The sequence below is a fragment of the Balaenoptera borealis genome (genome assembly GCF_965194805.1).
Source record: "Balaenoptera borealis genome assembly, chromosome: 7".
Taxonomy (NCBI): Eukaryota; Metazoa; Chordata; class Mammalia; order Artiodactyla; family Balaenopteridae; genus Balaenoptera; species Balaenoptera borealis.
The window spans coordinates 65461832-65480376 of NC_138864.1; the positions used below are offsets into that span (position 1 = coordinate 65461832).

The 18545-nt window shown below is 34.5% G+C and overlaps 1 protein-coding gene across 21 annotated transcripts in view; it reads right to left on the reverse strand.

The window, feature by feature from the left end:
• The window catches only part of PHF14 (PHD finger protein 14), a 201271-nt gene that overhangs the window by 120962 nt on the left and 61764 nt on the right, over window positions 1-18545 (reverse strand). For 20 of the 21 annotated variants that reach the window (XR_014246413.1, XR_014246414.1, XR_014246415.1 and 17 more), the window contains 2 exons: window positions 17809-17940; window positions 8659-8827 (listed from right to left, as the gene is read on the reverse strand). Coding sequence is in view for 12 of the 21 variants with exons in the window: in XM_082398251.1 (XP_082254377.1) it covers window positions 8659-8827; window positions 17809-17940 (301 nt within the window). In the remaining 9 variants the exon portion in view is untranslated. Of the gene's footprint in view, window positions 1-8658; window positions 8828-17804; window positions 17941-18545 lie in introns of those variants that run through there. The other variant, XM_082398252.1, reaches the window with a different exon arrangement.

The following is an 18545-nucleotide window of genomic DNA, read 5'->3' on the forward strand; positions in this document are numbered from 1 at the left end:
ACAAAATAAAGATCAAACCACTGAGGCTGAGAATTGTGTTGTATGCATTACAAGTCACTACCTACCCTCTAAGTGATGTGAGATAAAGCTGAAAATTAGCAAAATCAGGGGAGATGAAATAACTACAGAATTACTGGGATCCGTAAAGGTGTAAAAAACAAAGCAATTAAGTCTTAAAACTAGAATACTATAACATCATAAAACAGACTGCGTGATACTAGACAGTGAATGCAACACGTATCACTAAAACAGCAAGGTCAGTGGTATTACAAGTTCTTCTGGCTTGATGCCAGAGACACAAACTGGAAAAGTGGAAGGAAAAAGATACTATTTTAAACTAGTAGAAAAAAAGTACTATAATAAAAATTCATAGTTGAAAGATTAGAACCACATAACATTTTAAGAAGTTCAAGAAAAAATATTTTATCTAATATAGGAATCAAAGGAAAACACTATATATGAAGTATGGTCATTTTACAGTTAAAGGTGGGCTAGGTATATAAAACTAATACCTATAAAAAGGCTTTCATGCAGGAGAAGTAAAGCAATTCTCCCAGAGCAAAAGAAGCTGAATTATATTATGATAAATGAGATCCCAGTTCCCAAAACAAAACATTTTCATTCCTACAATAAATGAAAACTATATTTAAAAATTATCCCCAATTATTATTATTGGCTAATGCAGAAGTTAAAACTATTAGAGAAAACTGCTAGCTTTCTCCAGAATGTATAATTAGACATATGACAGTTATTATTTTATAAAGTGGTATTATACCATTTATACTGAATATATGGATCCAAAGCATAGGCTCAGCCACTAAAAAATAAATAAATTACATCAAAGCCGACTTCTGAAATATACACTGGCAATGGATGGTATAAATTGTAGGAATTCTGGAAGAAAGAATTGCTTAATGTAATCAAAATAAAAGGGGCTCTCTTTGTCAAAATCTCTAATGAGAAAAGCCCTATATTGATTTGTGTAGCTTTTATAAATAAGAGGAACAGAGGAAGAGAGTCATTGGGTTAACAAGGCTGACATCTATCACAAGAACCTTTATCTTTTAAGATTCTCTACTTCTCTCATGCTTCCTTTTAATTAACTAAAAAAAGAAAGGAAAAGAAACACAAGGGTGAGAAAAACCTTGTGACTCACCTGTAAATCAACGGCAAACACTGTGAGGGCTCTACTGGATATTCAGCAAGCTAGGGAAGGAGTTAAACTTCTCTCTGTCTCTTTTAAATACTGCTAAGCCTGTAAAAAGCCCACGTTCACCCTCTTTGGCCTACACTGAGGTTATCCTCTTGGTATTTTATAACTCTTCAGGTCACTGTCTGTATTTATGCTGTCAGTGATTCACATAACCGTTTTATAAGAACTTCATGCTTGCCTTGCAGAAGGCTCAGAGCTGGGAGAATATGGATGAAGACGACGGTATCACAGTCCTCTAAGAGGAAAGAAAAGGGGGCAGGAGTGGGGGTAGGGAAAGGAGTCTGGAAATGTTGCTTTTTAGGGCACCCACCGTGTGCCGAGTAAGCACTACATTAAGCACTTTTTAAGCTGCAGTTGGTTACTATGCTAGATTGTCTGTGGTCAATCTGGCACACACCACCACCACCACCACCCTTGCTTACTCTGTCTAAGGGTGGAAACCACATTCCCCACAGTCCCCCTTCCCTGGAGAGTTCCATGTCCGTAACCTCATATTTGAAGCAGATAAGTAAAGTGAAGGCCATTTTTTATCAGGAGGTCATGGGAGTCGGATGCTTGGCTTTTTCAGATGCTGTAGCCTTGCTGACCTTTCCATCAGCTCCCACTTCACAGTCCTGTCAGACTTTGCAGACTTCCCCACAAACTGTCACTTTTCTACCCACTCACCAGTGATGTTCAGGCTGAGGTCTTCACCGTCAAGTTCTCTGACCTAATGTCAGCTCCTACCACCTGCTTGGTGCTTCAGGATAGATATTTCATTGACAGTTTCTCTGATGTTCAGCAGACCTTCTCTGACCTATGGTGACAGCTTTCTTGATATCCACGCCCTCAGCTATGCCAACCACAGTATAAGGCCATAATTCTCCATAGAGTGACTTCCATTTTCCTGACCAAACCCTTAGTCACTAAGCTGCTGGAAGCATGAAGATACTGTGACTCTAGCCCAAGAAATACCAGGAACAACTACCAGTAATCTTGTCTAGAAAGGCAGCCTAATAAAGTAGTTAAAGTATGGGCTCAGGAGCTAGCTAAATTTGATTCCTGTCTCTACCACTTTGAAGCTGTATGTCCTTATTAGATAGGTTACTTAAACTCTCTGCCTCAGTTTCTCATTTGTAAATGGCAATGATATTAGTTACTGCTTCATAGGGTAGCTATGACAATTGAATAAATATAAAATATACAGTAAATAACAGGTAAAGGTTAAATAGAAGTATGCTTTTCAACCCTTTTTCTTCTTTAGACTTAGTCCTCCTATTTGTACCCAGTAATAAAAGAGAATAATGGCTACTGAGATGCTTAAATACTGGAGATGGGATATTTGTGAGCCAATCTAAGAAGATGTTACAAAGTCTTATCTCTGGAGCAGGAAACAACATGTGAAGAATTTTCTAAAACCAGATCGTTCCTCTTTTATTTATTAATACTTGAATATTTCTATGTTTTTTGAACTATCTCCATACTACTTTTCCATATGGCTCATTCTTCAATTTTTTTCTTATTTTTTTGACAGATATACCTATAGAAATGTCAGATAATCAAAGTTCAAAATACGTGCCCTCATAATAAAGATAGATTCAAGACATGTGAATTGGGTTGGAGAAGGGGAATGTTGGGAGAAAAGTTAAAGAAGACTTTAATTCTATTTTTAATTTCTTAGAACAAAAAGTATTCACATATTACTTTTATAGTTAAAACTTAATTTAAAAATAATTCTAACATTCAGAATGATAAATTTCAAAAACATTGATAACTAACAATTAAATATGATAACATTAAAATATGAAACAGAGAATCTCCATGTTTGTTTAAGAAGGGTATTTTCTGAAAGTATACTATTTTCATTCTTATACAGATAAATAGCTCTTTTAACCCATTTTTAAAAAACACTGAATCTTTAGTGCTATAATTTTTTTCAAACAACTTTTCTGGCTAATCTTTTTATGATCTTTGGGTAAAAATAATCTAGGCGAAAAAAGTAACACCGAGACTATTCACTTTGAAAAGCATCTATATCTTATTAAATCAACTGTCTCAAAATATGCTGTATTCCTTCAGATTTCTATAAATCCTTATTAAGGAAATCAGAGTAGAATGAAATAAAAAATGACTTTCCTCAGTATCCAAATAATAAAAATATAGTAAGGTTTAACAAAGTGTTCTACTCCCGTTGCACACTTTGGCCATGATAAATGACAACTGCCTGTCAGCAGGAAAAAGTGGATGCCATTTTTCTAATAGCAGCCTTGTTTGGCACAAAAGCGGCACTGGAGCACAGAGACTGAGTCTATGGGCTCATCTCTCTTAACACTGATCAAACCAAGTGAAACAATCAAGGTATTTGTTGCTTAATCAAAAACACCTGAGATGCGGTAAGCCAAATGTTTTAGGTAGATTTGGAGAGACTAGTTAGGAAAGAAAAAAAATAGTAAAGAAAACCACTATGTACTTCTCCAACTTCACTCTCAATGCAGAGCATACACCATTTTTCCCACAGCAGGTTTCATAGTACTCAATTTGGTGGGGAAAAAAGCAAACCAAAATAGAGAACAGCAAAACAAACATATACTGGCAGTTCATACATACACATGCTGTCAGTGTACTTATTGATTTGCTCCTTCTAATTTTTTTCTTTTCTTTTTGTTTGATCTTTTTAAATACCAATTTCCTTGGGGTAAAATAACCTTCAAACATTTTATTAACTTCTACACTATTACACTGTAATTGACAAGATTAATGCCAATGCGCTTGCACAAGCTTGAAAAGGAAAATTGTTCACACCTAAATGAAAGTACAAAGAAAAGGAGTGTTAAATGTAATATTTAATGTGAATGAACTCAGTTACATGAGTTAGTAAGTGGATATATGCCTGGCTTCCCACAGATAACACTACGCTATGGAACGACACATGACCATTTTGGTATCAGATTAGAACATCACATTCCCAACTATGCTATCTAATGATCAAATGTTTTTATAACTACTCCATTTGTACCTCAACTAAATGCTCTTCTACAGACCTCAGAAAAGACACTAGTTCTTAATTCAGGCTGTCTGGGTTCAATTCCTATTCCTCTTACTATCTGTAAGATCACAGGTAAATTACTTAAGGTTTCTGTGCCTCAGTTTCACTTTGAGTAATACAGGAGTTATGATAGTTAAAAGTAACTTATTTTTTTAAAGAGGGAGTAGGGTGGAGGATTACTACAGTATCTGGTATATGATCAATCTTCAGCAAATGTTAGGTATTATTATTATTAAACCATCTTATATAAAAGTAAACTAATTCCCCACATCCACTTCTGACTTACCTACCTTTGAAAAATGTAATGAAGTAAAATACACAAAGGTCAAATAATAGGAAGAAATACAGAATAATAAAATGGTTGGATTTATTAGCAGTATAGATTTAAAAAGATGTTAAATTAATAGTAGTAATATACCAGGATTTACTCAAATATTCCAACACGTGAATCCCTTCCTTCTCCCTTTCACTCCCTTACTAACCACCATGATGTTATTTTTAAACATAAAGATATAAAGTATAAAAGGAGAGAAAGTAATAACAGATGGTAAGAAAAGATATTCAATAAAAATGGAACTTCAATCTATAGTAGCTCTGATCATTTTTTGTTTTTGATGATTCTTGGACAATTCCACAGAGACAGACTTCAAAAAAACAGATTAAAGAGCTATATATACTTAATTATACTGTAAAGTCTGAATTTTTAAAAATAAAATTATTCCAACAGAATATCAATTCATATATCGCACAAGATGGATTTCCGAAACAAGATGAAATCATTTTTACTAGCATGAAATAACCCCAAACTACTTTTCTAAAAACTGTGCTATCACTATAACCCAAGGGAACATAACAAACTTAACAGAAATGGAAAGTTTTAGAAGAGATGATCATTTCAACAGTTTTAATGAGTGAGATATTACTTTGAAATGAGAAACTGAAGTTTAAGTTCTGTCATGAATCCCCTATGTCACAAGGGTAAAATTTTCTTCAAAATTCTAATAGAATACTATGACTACTATGAAATGAACTATATTTTGATGAATAATGGCAGGAAAAACAAAAACTAACAAAAGCAAAAATACTATTAGAAAGAATTTAAGGATGGAATATCCCAAAATGCAACATACGTACTAAAATAAAAGGTGTAAGTAGGAAGATACTAGGAACAACAATTGAAAAATTAAACAAAGGGAGAGATAAATCAGTTATTTATTGTGAAAGGTACTTGGTTAGACAAATTATTATTAGGCAGTAATATACTTGAATTCCCATAATTAACAGAGTGCTAAGAAAAGAAACTTTAAAATGTTAATACAACTCAAACAAAAATGACCGATAAAAAATTAAGGTAGGGACTTTCCTGGTGGTGCAGTGGTTAAGAATCCACCTGCCAATGCAGGGGACACGGGTTTGAGCCCTGCGGGAAGATCCCACATGCCGCGGAGCAACTAAGCCCGTGTGCCACAACTACTGAGCCTGCGCTCTGGAGCCTGCGAGCCACAATTACTGAAGCCCGCGCGCCTAGAGCCTGTGTTCTGCAACAAGAGAAGGCACCGCAATGAGAAGCCTGTGCACTGCAACGAAGAGTAGCCCCTGCTCACTGCAACTAGAGAAAGCCCGCGGGCAGCAACGAAGACCCAATGCAGCCAAAACAAAAAATAAATAAATAAATAAATTTAATAAAAAAAAAAATTAAGGTAACAATAGAAACTCAGCCAAGATCAAGATCAAGAGACTGATCATTCTCTTCTACATCTCTCAATTCTTAAGTTCCTCGATCTGTTACCTGACCGACTAAATATGCTCATCACAAGTTTTCTGAACTGCTGTATAGACTGATGGAGCAAAGGCAGAGAAGAATGAAAAGAGTAAGAGTAATAATCATAAATGTTATCCAGAGAGTTACTTTCAGACTTTAGTCTGCATAAGACTAACACCTAAGATATCTGCTTAGCCCAACCCCCTAATTCTAATTCATTAGCTCTAGGATGAATCCAAAGTCTACACTTCAACAAACACCCCAGGTGATCCTGATGCAAGGAATCTGTGGCCTCTAGAATACCATTTCCAAAGATGGTACCTCATGGTGCTCTATGCCACAATAAAATATTGTCTTGAAAAAAAGTGCTCTTTGATAAAATAAGTTAGGAAAAAGGATAAATAAGGAAAAGTAATCATTTTTCTAAACATTAGTATTTCTCAAAGCTTCAATATGCATTTGAATTACCCCCAAAGAAAAAATAACCATACTATATTTCCTAAAATTACTGGGCATAGAATCCTTTCTCAACTTTTACCTACCAACATCTACAAGAAGACTAAAACTTTAACACAAGAAAACTAGAGACAAAGAATAAGATGAGAGGAATTGGACTAAATTAGAAAATTTAAAAGCTTCCTTGTAATTCTAGGCTGGAAAAGCAGACAGGTAAATTAGAAAAAAAAAAAACCAGAATCCTCATTTATCTTAAGTAATACTAAACTATGGGCACATAAATATCACTATAATATGTACAAAATTCCCCTCTATGTGACAACTCCAAAGTTAAAAATGATAATACTGTTTCTAAGGATTTCTTTAAACAATAAAGAAACTAGAAAAAATGTTTCATAAGAGGATAATTTTGCAGACATAGACATAAGAAGAAGTAATAAGTTTTTCTCTAAGATTTTAAGAATAGCTGCAGATAATAGCAACAAACAGTTATAGAAAATATTTTAGAAATAGAAACAAACAGGCTTATTTAAAGAAGGAAAATTCTCTCTAGTTCATCTGTAAACAAAATATATTTGTGAAGTCTAAAAAGTGTTTTAAACTAGTGGAAGTTATAGATAAAATTTTCAAGTTGATCAATTTAGAGCACTCAAAATTAACTACTTCAATTATCTAAAAGATAAAAATTCCCAGATTTGCCTCATTGATTTCAAATGAGTCCATAACACAAAACTGAATGAAATAATCTAAGTGATTTCTCTTAAACAAAATCTTTTAAGTGATTTTATTGTAATATAGACGGTTACTACAGATTAAAAAAAACTTTTGAGAAAACTGTTAGTTTAAGGAGAAAAAAATTAAGACTCTCTAAAACCAAACAGATAAAACAAATGAATGATGATAACTAACCCTAAAAACATATTTCCATCTCCCTCAGGGGAAGGCAGATTTTTTAAATGCGCCTGCCTTGGCTCAAGGTAAGAAGGTGAAAAATGTCTCCCCTAAGAATTCATAACTGCAAGCCACCCCTCATAGGTTTGGAGTAGAAATTAACACTACTCATGTAATGGAAGAGACACACATGCCAAACTTTTATTTAAAATGGTCTTAGGTTGGTAGAGCTCCCAGGCACCTGGTAATAACTCTGACCTCAAAGAATTTTCAATGAGAAATAGGCTAACAACCTGATAGAAAAGCTGAATAAGACTTGCACACACATATCCTAGAAGAGGAAATACAACTGACCAAAAATATACAAATACATGCTCTAAGTCATCTAAGTGTTGAGGGAAATGCAAAATAAGATGTCCATGTACTATTTTACATGGATCACACTGGAAAGCATTAAAACATTGGACAAAACATGTTTGGGAGCAAAACTTATACCACTTATTCATTACTGGTATAAATGTAAACTGGTTTGGAGAATATTGGAATTACCTAGCAAAACTGAAGATGCAGATACCCTATAACTAAGCAAATCCATGCCTTGCTATATACCCTTATCTCCCTGTTACCATGCTGCAGGAGACATTTAGAAAGATATTTAAAAATGAGTTGTTTATAAAAGTAAAAAGATGGAAACAACAAAACTGCCAAACTATATAAAAGATAAATTAATTATGATCTATTGTTTCAATAAAAAACTACATATTAGTGAAAACAAATGAACTACAATTACACAGATCAGCGTGTGTGAATCAAATCAAGATAATGTTGGTCAAAGTATCAAATAACAGGAAAAAAGTCTGACTCCATTTATACAAAGTTCAAACCCTGAAAAACTATGTATTATTTATGAATACATATATACATACCTATCAATACGTATTAAAAAAGGAATGAATGAGAAGTACAAAGTTGAGAAACGAGGTGACCTCTGGGCTAGATGGATGGTGAAGTGAGTACTGAGGAATTCAAAGGTGACTTCAAAGGCTTTGGTAATATTCTGTTTTTGAAGTGGGTTTGTGAACACAATGGGCCTTCATTATTATTATGCTTTATGTTGAATATAAAAACTGTACATTCTCATGTATGATTGGTATATTTCATAATATAAAATAAACTTTTAAGAATAACCAATAGCAATACACATGTTTCTTTCATTGGCTACTGAGTATATGTTTACCCTTTGTCTTTCTCACCCCTTAAATTTTGACCTCAGAATTTTGTAATGGTTATGATAACTAGGGAATAAATTACCGTGTTTCTTATTGGAATCTTCTTGGGTTCTGGAGGCATATCCTGTGGAACAAATTTCACTGGTTCCTTAATCTGCCTCCTTGATCGTTTGGTCCCATCTGGTAAGGTTTCCATGGCCATGTCTGCTTCCATGTCACTGCTCCCTGCCTGGTCACATTCTGAACACTGCCTACATAAAGAAAAAAATATAAGTTCATACATTTATTTTTACCTTCCAGCATTAGCTATGTTTTCTATAAATACAAAATTCAGGTATATGTTTAGAATATATGAAAATATGCACAGGAACATGTGACCATAGGGTATACAACGACTATACATACAGAAAAGCACATACATTCCTGTAAGAGAAACAACAGTAAGTATAATGCATCAAGAAATTCCATGTATCCCTAATAAGTATAATAAAAACACATGTAATACTGCCACATGTTTAAGTGAACCAACATAAGAGGCCCAGTACTGATTAAAAAGATAGTTTCCATTAGGAAATCATGATTTTTCCTTAAGCGACATACACTGTGACACCAGAAAATCAAAGTCATTCATTGACCCTGACTCTACGTCTTGTCACAGCTATAATATCCTTGAATCTTAATTAATGGCAAGCTATGCTGAATATACCAACTAAGGAAGTTCTGTAAAAACAGACTCTAAGAAGTGCTGAACAAAAATAAATGGATCATTTTGGTTGTTGGCCTATACTACGTATAAAAGAAAAAATATAAATTTATTTATGAAAAGAATGTATTAAAGTAGCATTTTTAGGGCTTCCCTGGTGGCGCAGTGGTTAAGAATCCGCCTGCCAATGCAGGGGACACGGGTTCGAGCCCTGGTCAGGGAAGATCCCACATGCCACAGAGCAGCTAGGCCTGTGCGCTACAACTACTGAGCCTGCAAGCCACAGCCACCGAGCCCGTGTGCCACAACTACCAAAGCCCGCACACCTCAAGCCCGTGATCCAAAACAAGAGAAGTCATCGCAATGAGAAGCCCACGCACTGCAACTAAGAGCAGCCCCCGCTCACGGCAACTAGAGAAAGCCCGTGCGCAACAACGAAGACCCAACGCAGCCAAAAATAAATAAGTTAATTAATTAATTTTTAAAAGTAGAGTTTTTAAAAATATGGGGGGAACATGGCAGAACAGAAAGCAATAGGAATCTGCATCTCAACCTAGACAACAATTACATTAGCAGAATCTGTCTGACTTATCTATTTTGGAACTCTGGAGTCTACTGAAGGCTTGCAACTTCCAGGGAAAGGCTGGCACAGGTAAATTACAGTTAATTTTGGTCAATTTCAGCTCTTAGTACAGTAGCAGCTACCTATCCCCCATCCTAAGCCACATGGCAGACAGCTGTGCACATGTTCCTGCAGCAGCATGTCACAGCTTTTAGGAGCCAGGTTGGACAAAATGAACCCTGTCCTCCAAATATTGGGGATCTGTGCTCTGATCACTGGTTGCTGCTTCTCATCACATGATGGCAGACAAAGAGGTGGGTGACCCCTCCTATTATTGCAAACCCCACCCGCTGTTCTAAAGTGACTTCCAAACACTTAGAAGACTGGTACCCTTTACCCCCCACCTTCATTTTTCTTTGTCCCCTTTTGGGAACCAGACATTAAAGACTAGTACCTTCAAAAGAAAAGGCATATATGGGAAGAAATTTTAAATGACCACACTTGCCCAGGGAAAGGCAAGACAGAAAAGACATGAGAAAATCATAAGTTTACACTTCAGGCTGTTACCCAGCATAAAGACAGCCCGCTACAATAAAAACAAACAAACAAACAAATAAATAACAAAACATAGCAAGCCCTGCGGATGGAGGATAACCTCATTTCCAGGAAAATGGACATCTCAATTCCATTATTTCCATTGTTTCCCCTGTGTTTCTCATTTTGTAACTATAACCGTTGTCAGTACATTCTCCAACTTCTCATGCTCATTCTCACTCCCACCAAAAGTAATACATTTAGGTGACAAAGAAACTTGCTTTAGAGCACTCAAATAGAAATGTTATGCTCTGAAAACCACAAAACACTGAACAACTCAGAAAAATCTAAACAAAATGTAACTGCCAAAGCAGAAATTTATCTATTCCTATTTCAAGACAACTGCCACATGATATCTGCAGTACAAAAAGCCAACACAGATGAAAACACTACCTGCAACTCTTTCAGCAATCTGTTAAACTCTATAGTCCTCATCTTTTTTGTTTTGTTTTGTTTTGTTTGACATGGACCATTTCTAAAGTTTTTATTGAATTTGTTACAATATTGCTTTTGTTTTATGTTTTGGTTTTTTGGCCTCAAGGCATGTGGGATCTTAGCTCCCTGACCAGGGATCAAACCCGCCCCTGCATTGGAAGGCGAAGTCTTAACCACTGGACCGCCAGGGAAGTCCCTATAGTCCTCATCTTATAAATAGCCCTTAAGATATGAAAAAGCATCTCTGCTACATTAACCGGTACACAAGATCCTAAAAAATAATAACTGAGGATAAAGCCATGGCCTGTCCAATTCCACGGAATTACATATATTTGGGGGAAAGTCATAATTATCTTTCATAATATCAAAACACATACCTGGCTTCTTTTAGTAATCCACTAAAAAATAAATTAATTAATAAAAAAAATAGAAAAAAATAATCCACTAAGCTGCTATTACCTATGAATTTAGCTAAACTCACCTTAATCCTGTATATTTTTACTTAATATATTCTATTAGGGAAGAGAATCTATAACATCTATAATTCCTATGCATAGTACTAAAGATAACCTTATGTAATCAAAAAATTCCATTAATTAAAAATGGATTTTTAAAGTATAAATAATGAAAATTCAGGTAAGGAATTTATGACAAAGCACTACCTTCATACTGAAATACTAAGAGATTTTCCTCAATTTGCTGTACCTTCTTGATCCCCAGCACCCTATACTACAACTTATGTTCAGAATAATTACCTAAGGAGGTTTTAAAAATCTTAATTATTAAAGAAAAATAATTTTTATTGTATAATGCTAAAACACAGAAGAATACTACTTTAATCTATAGAATATTTAATTTGCATAAGGAAAAGAAAAAAGATTTTATGAATTTTTAAACATAATAAATCCAGTAACACTCTATTTCCCAAATATTATAAATAATTTATGATTTACTTTTTTTTCCTTTATAAATTACCTCTTTCGGTCTTCAAAGATTTCATACCATAGTTTTTTTTTTTCTTATTTCTAAGCCTTTTCCCATGCTTTCCCCACTTTTTAGAGGGAAATCTTCAAAGGTGCCTATAGAAAACTACATCAGGGAAATACAAATCAAAACTACAATGAGATATCACCTCAAACCTGTTAGAATGACTGTCATAAAAAAGACAAGGGATAACAAGTGCTGCTGAGGATATGGAAAAAAGGGAAACCTCATGCACTGCTGGGAATGTAAACTGGTACAGCCACTCTGAAAAGCAATGTGGAGATTCCTCAAAAAATTAAAAATGGAACTATCATATGAGACAGCAATTCCACTTCTGGGTATTTATCCAAAGCAAATGAAATCACTATCTTGAAAAGATATCTGCACTCCCATGTTCACTGCATCATTATTTACAATAGCCAAGGCATGGAAACAACCTGTGTCCATCAACAGATAAACGGATAAAGAAAACGTGGTCTATATATACAATAGAGTATTATTCAGCCATAAAAAAGAGAAAATCCTGGCATTTGCAACAACATGGATGGACCTTGAGGACGTTATGTTAAATGAAATAAGTCAAAGGCAAATACTGTATAATCTCACTTATATGTGAATTATTAAAAACAAAAACAAACTCACAGAGAATGGACAGGTGGTTGCCAGAGGCAAGTGGAGGGGGTGGGCAAAATGGGTAAAGGTGGTCAAAAGGGACAGACTTCCAGTTACAAAATAAATAAGTCCTGAGATGTAATGTACAGCATGGTGACTACAGTTAATAATACTACACTGTATGTTTGAAAGTTGCTAAGAAAGTAGATCTTAAAAGTTCTCATCACAAGAAAAAAAAATTTGTTTGGTGATGGATGTCAACTAAACTTATTGTGGTAATTACTTCACAATATACCTATATCAAATCATTATGTTGTACACCTAAAACTAATAAAATGTTAAATGTCAATTATATCTCAATTTAAAAAAAAAGAGTTAATGGGAGAAAGGGAAGACAAATTATGAAGACAAACATGGGAAAAAACTACCTGCAAAATTCTTCATAGAAGGGTTTGTGCTACGTATTTTCTTTTTGTCTTAAAAGAATAAATAAAAGTATATCCAGAGAATAAAAGGATAAAAGAAAAAACGATTTTATGAATTTTTAAACGTAATAAATCTAGTAACACTCTATTTCCCAAATATTATAAATACTTTATGATTTACTTTTTTTTCCTTTACAAATTACCTCTTTCAGTCTTCAAAGATTTCACACCACAGTTTTTTTCATGGATGGACCTTGAGGACATTATGCTGAGTAATATTTTTTAAGTAATATTACTCAATTCTCTGTCAATTAATACTCTTCATAATATTCTTTAAATAATTAGAAAATGCAAGACAAATTCTGATCAGATGGGTGGTGGAAACATAAGATTACTACCCCAAAATTAAAATAAGTATTTACTATTTGAACTACTCTAACGAATCAAACGCTTACTGTTTATTTATACCTTACCAGGCTTGTCTTAGAAAGAATGTAAGGTAGTGTTCAAAATTATATATTTTAAAAAACAAACCAAGATAACATAAACTAAAAGTGAAACAAAATACATTTCAAACACTGGGAGTAGGTACAAACAAAACAGAGCCTAGGGCTTCCCTGGTGGTGCAGTGGTTGAGAATCTGCCTGCTAATGCAGGGGACACGGGTTCGGGCCCTGGTCTGGGAAGATCCCACATGCCGCGGAGCAACTAGGCCCGTGAGCCACAACTACTGAGCCTGCGCGTCTGGAGCCTGTACTCCTCAACGAGAGGCCGCGATAGTGAGAGGCCCGCGCACCGTGATGAAGAGTGGCCCCCGCTTGCCGCAACTAGAGAAAGCCCTCGCACAGAAACGAAGACCCAACACAGCCAAAAATTAATTAATTAATTAAAAAAAAAAAAAAAAAACAGAGCCTAGATTACACCTTTACTAGTCCCTCTACCCCCTGCCAAATGCCTCACCCACCTAATATTCTTCTTCATCTGATTTACCCATCTCTAATCTAACCTAAGAAGTCCTTGGGTTTTCCCCTCTCCTCCTCCTGGGCAGCTCAGCATTACTGGAGAAAAATCAATTAATCACATTTACTAAACAAATTCACTGAACATTCTTGCTATATAGCCTCAGCAAGTCAGTTATCTCTGATTTTTTTCCCACAGTAGCTGGTGCAAACTATTTCCTCTCTTCTCAAGCCCCCATTATCATCCCAGGTCCTTTCCCTCTCAACAGACTACTTCTATTTCACTGAACAGTCTATCTAACATGAACTCATTCAAGTTCCCTATTCTCTACCAATAATTACTTCTGTAGTTTTATCCATCTCTTCTTTCCTGTCACATATCTTAACTCAGTCCAGCATAGCGCTGTGAACTATTGTGGAATGGACCAAACAGAAAGCATCCAGATCTAGAACTAGTCTTCAGGAAAGCAGTGTTGATATTGGAAGAAAGAGCTGGATAGCAGTTGCTAGGAATAGTCTATCGAGCAGAATATGGTATTTGAGAAGTAAAGCAACATACTGCATAGTAACTCTAGCTGGCAGCAAACATAAGGGGGATATAGCAGTAAGGGTGTCAACACAGGCTTGCATAGCATAAAGACAGCAAAAGCAGAAACTGGTGACATCAGAAATGTATACCAGTGGGCTCTGTAGAAATTTAAGCCCCAAACTAGGGCTTAGTCATGAAATAAGGATCCAGTAACAGGACCTCTTTCCCTAAGTAAAAGACTGAAAACTAGGGTAGAGATTAAACCAGAAATTAGGCAACGGTGTGATGGTAAATATGGGCGAAAGTCCTAATTTGTAGCTTTTGCCAATTTCTGTGGTAGGAATACTCCTACCTGTGGTCAATTTCAAGCTATCATGCACAAAATGGGGAAAAGATGTAGTAGCACACCATTACACAGCTTTTCTAACATATATATACAATAGATTTAAATAAACTAAAAAGCATAGTTAATGGTAAAGTATGTAGGAGGTGAAGTTTTTTTTTAGTATTTATTATCTTTAATATAATTTCAAAAATAAACTGGAAATGTTAAAAAGCAAAAAGTAAAAACTGCCTCCCACATTTGAGAGCACTGAAGAAAAAAATATTCTCCAAAAATTACTCCAAAAGTAATACATCCAATTAATTGCTAAGCAAAGCTAAGTTGATTTTAGAGGCTAAAGGAAATTTGATCACTAGAAGCTACAAGATAGTGAAGACTTCACTTTGCTGCAATATTAGCTTCTACTTTTACTTTAAAACATTGCAACTAATGCATAGAACCCTAAGTAGTTTAGGTTCTCTGGGGGGAGCTTTCACTAAAACATCCCAGGCTATGCACTTTCATCTGATAGTCTTCCAGAAACTCTTACACACTGGAAAACAAAGCTCTGCAAGCACAGTGGGATTAGACAAATTAATAACCTCATTTAAGAAGAGAAATGCATATCTCCACTTCCAAGATCATGACAAAGCTCCCTGGCCCTGGAGACTACCAAACTGGCTTTCAATTTAGAAACCCACATAGGATGTTTATTAACACTGCTGGCATTCTAATAAGCGACAGCAAGTTTCTCTTAAATTCTGGTTTCAGAAGCACACACGTATCAAAAGTAATACATTCCACTATATTTGAAAAAGAGTTGATCAGTATGACTGGCTCAAGACAAACTGATAAAAGAACACTATGAAAAAGCAATCATGTGAAAATGGTGAAAGAATGTGAGCTTCTTAATTAAATGAACAGAGGTAGGTTTAGGAAATAAAACAATGAGGTCAGAAAACTTGCTTTAATGTGTTTGAAGAATACACACATTTTTTGTATAGATTACCATTTAAAAATCTGGGGCCCAGTCTTTTCTAAAACTAGAATTTGTATAAAGTTTGTATAATAAGAATAGTCAAGTTCATTCCAAAGCTTTCCGTGGCCTATATTCTTCCTGTATGGAATCAATCTATTAGAATTTGAACATCTGTCTCCTCCTTGGACTAAAATTAAGAATAAAACTTATAAATATCATAAGCTTTTATCAAACATCTGTAGTGATTCAACATGCCTAAGTTAATGAAAAAAATAATTCAGAAACATATGTCAAATGTTTCTAGATTTGCAAAGAATGGCTGAACTTAAATATACAACTAGCACAAATAACAAGTACCAGAAGTAAAGCCTTAGGTGACACTAATTTAGAAATAAAATACTAAATTACAAATAAAAGCATGAATATGGAGGTAAATTCTTGATAAATTCGTTCAATTTCAAAACAAAATTAAAGCATTTAAAAAAATGTATAATAAAGCAAGAGAATTATAAACACATTAAACAGAATTCATGCTTTAAGAAACTATTGCTACGATACCAAAATAGCCTCAATTAACTTAAAATTCATTTATCAAAAAACTGCTACATCTTTATTCATATAATGCTATAATAAATATTTATGTCTGAAATGTTCTCACCACAAAAAACTGGTAACTATGTGAGGTGATGACTATGCTAATTAGCTTGATTGTGGTGATTATTTCATAATGTATACATATATATATCAAATCATTAAGTTGTAAACTTTAAAACTACACAATTTTTTTTTAACATCTTTATTGGAGTATAATTGCTTACAATGGTGTGTTAGTTTCTGCTTTATAACAAAGTGAATCAGCTATACATATACATATGTCCCCATATCTCTTCCCTCTTGCATCTCCCTCCCTCCCACCCTCCCTATCCCACCCCTCTAGGTGGTCACAAAGCACTGAGCTGATCTCCCTGTGCTATGCAGTTGCTTCCCACTAGCTATCTACTTTACATTTGGTAGCGTATATATGTCCATGCCGCTCTCTCACTTTGTCACAGCTTACCCTTCCCCCCCCATATCCTCACGTCCATTCTCTAGTAAGTCTGTGTCTTTATTCCCGTCTTGCCCCTAGGTTCTTCATGACCTTTTTTTTTTCTTAGATTCCATATATATGTGTTAGCATACGGTATTTGTTTTTCTCTTTCTGACTTACTTCACTGTGTATCACAGACTCTAGGTCCATCCACCTCACTACAAATAACTCAATTTCGTTTCTTTTTATGGTTGAGTAATATTCCATTGTATATATGTGCCACATCTTCTTTATCCATTCATCTGATGATGGACACTTAGGTTGCTTCCATGTCCTGGCTACTGTAAATAGAGCTGCAATGAACATTTTGGTACATGACTCTTTTTGAATTATGGTTTTCTCAGGGTATATGCCCAGTAGTGGGATTGCTGGGTCGTATGGTAGTTCTATTTTTAGTTTTTTAAGGAACCTCCATACTGTTCTCCACAGTGGCTGTATCAATTTACATTCCCACCAACAGTGCAAGAGGGTTCCCTTTTCCCCACACCCTCTCCAGCATTTATTGTTTGTAGATTTTTTGATGATGGCCATTCTGACCGGTGTGATGATATCTCATTGTAGTTTTGATTTGCATTTCTCTAATGATTAACGATGTTGAGCATTCTTTCATGTGTTTGTTGGCAATCTGTATATCTTCTTTGGAGAAATGTCTGTTTAGGTCTTCTGCCCATTTTTGGATTGGGTTGTTTGTTTTTTAGATATTGAGCTGCATGAGCTGCTTGTATATTTTGGGGATTAATCCCTTGTCAGTTGATTCGTTTGCAAATGTTTTCTCCCATTCTGAGGGTTGTCTTTTCATCTTGTTTATGGTTTCCTTTGCTGTGCAAAAGCTTTTAAGTTTCATTAGGTCCCATTTGTTTATTTTTAAAACTACACAATTTTTAACTGTCAATTATATCTCAATAAAATTGGAAAAAATTATAAAAATATCAATTAAAAACTTACTGAAAACTTTATATGAAGCAATATGATATAACACTTACACTGTTGAAACTAAGAGCAAAGCAGTTCTAACATCTAAATCCTCTCCATTTTACTTACCAATAACTGTTTTTGGTCTTTCTTGGCATCCTTGTAAGAGGAGGGTCCAGACATCCAAGATGGTAATGGAGTTTACAGGTATCACACAATAAAAGAAGATGCTGATCATGGTTCTTCTTACAAATTCCACAACTTTGAATAAAGGCAGCAAATAAAGGATTAGAATAATAATCATCATAGTGAACAGTTAACTTATAGCATATTTTTAAAATTTCAAAATTTCACCATATTAACTTTTCTTTTATTGAAATCAAATATTTTTTCGTAACATGTCTTTTTATAATGTCAATAACTATTAGTTCTATATACTTTTGAGAATGTAGAAAAATAGCCTGGATCTAGAATAAATTTAAATATTGCTGGTGTCATACTTTTCAGAGAAGGGCATATGTTAAATACTTATGTTAACGTTGTCTTTATCTTAATTTTAATTATCACTTTAAAACCCATTGAACATTAGACCAATTTTTTTCTAGAAACAAATTATTAAACAAAAAAACTTTCAATTCTCTACCTCTCTAAAACTACAAAAGAAGTTACTTTACAAACAAAATTCAGTTTATTTTCTACCATTAATTATAAATCTTTCAAAGAACCTTCAACATGTAAATAAGCTACATATATAAGTCTCTTTACAAAATCAGACTTTGAGTCTTAAAAATATACCAATTGATTATTTATTATAAAGAATGGGAAGTTTTACTATTGTTGTTACTGTTATGTTACATTATGTTATC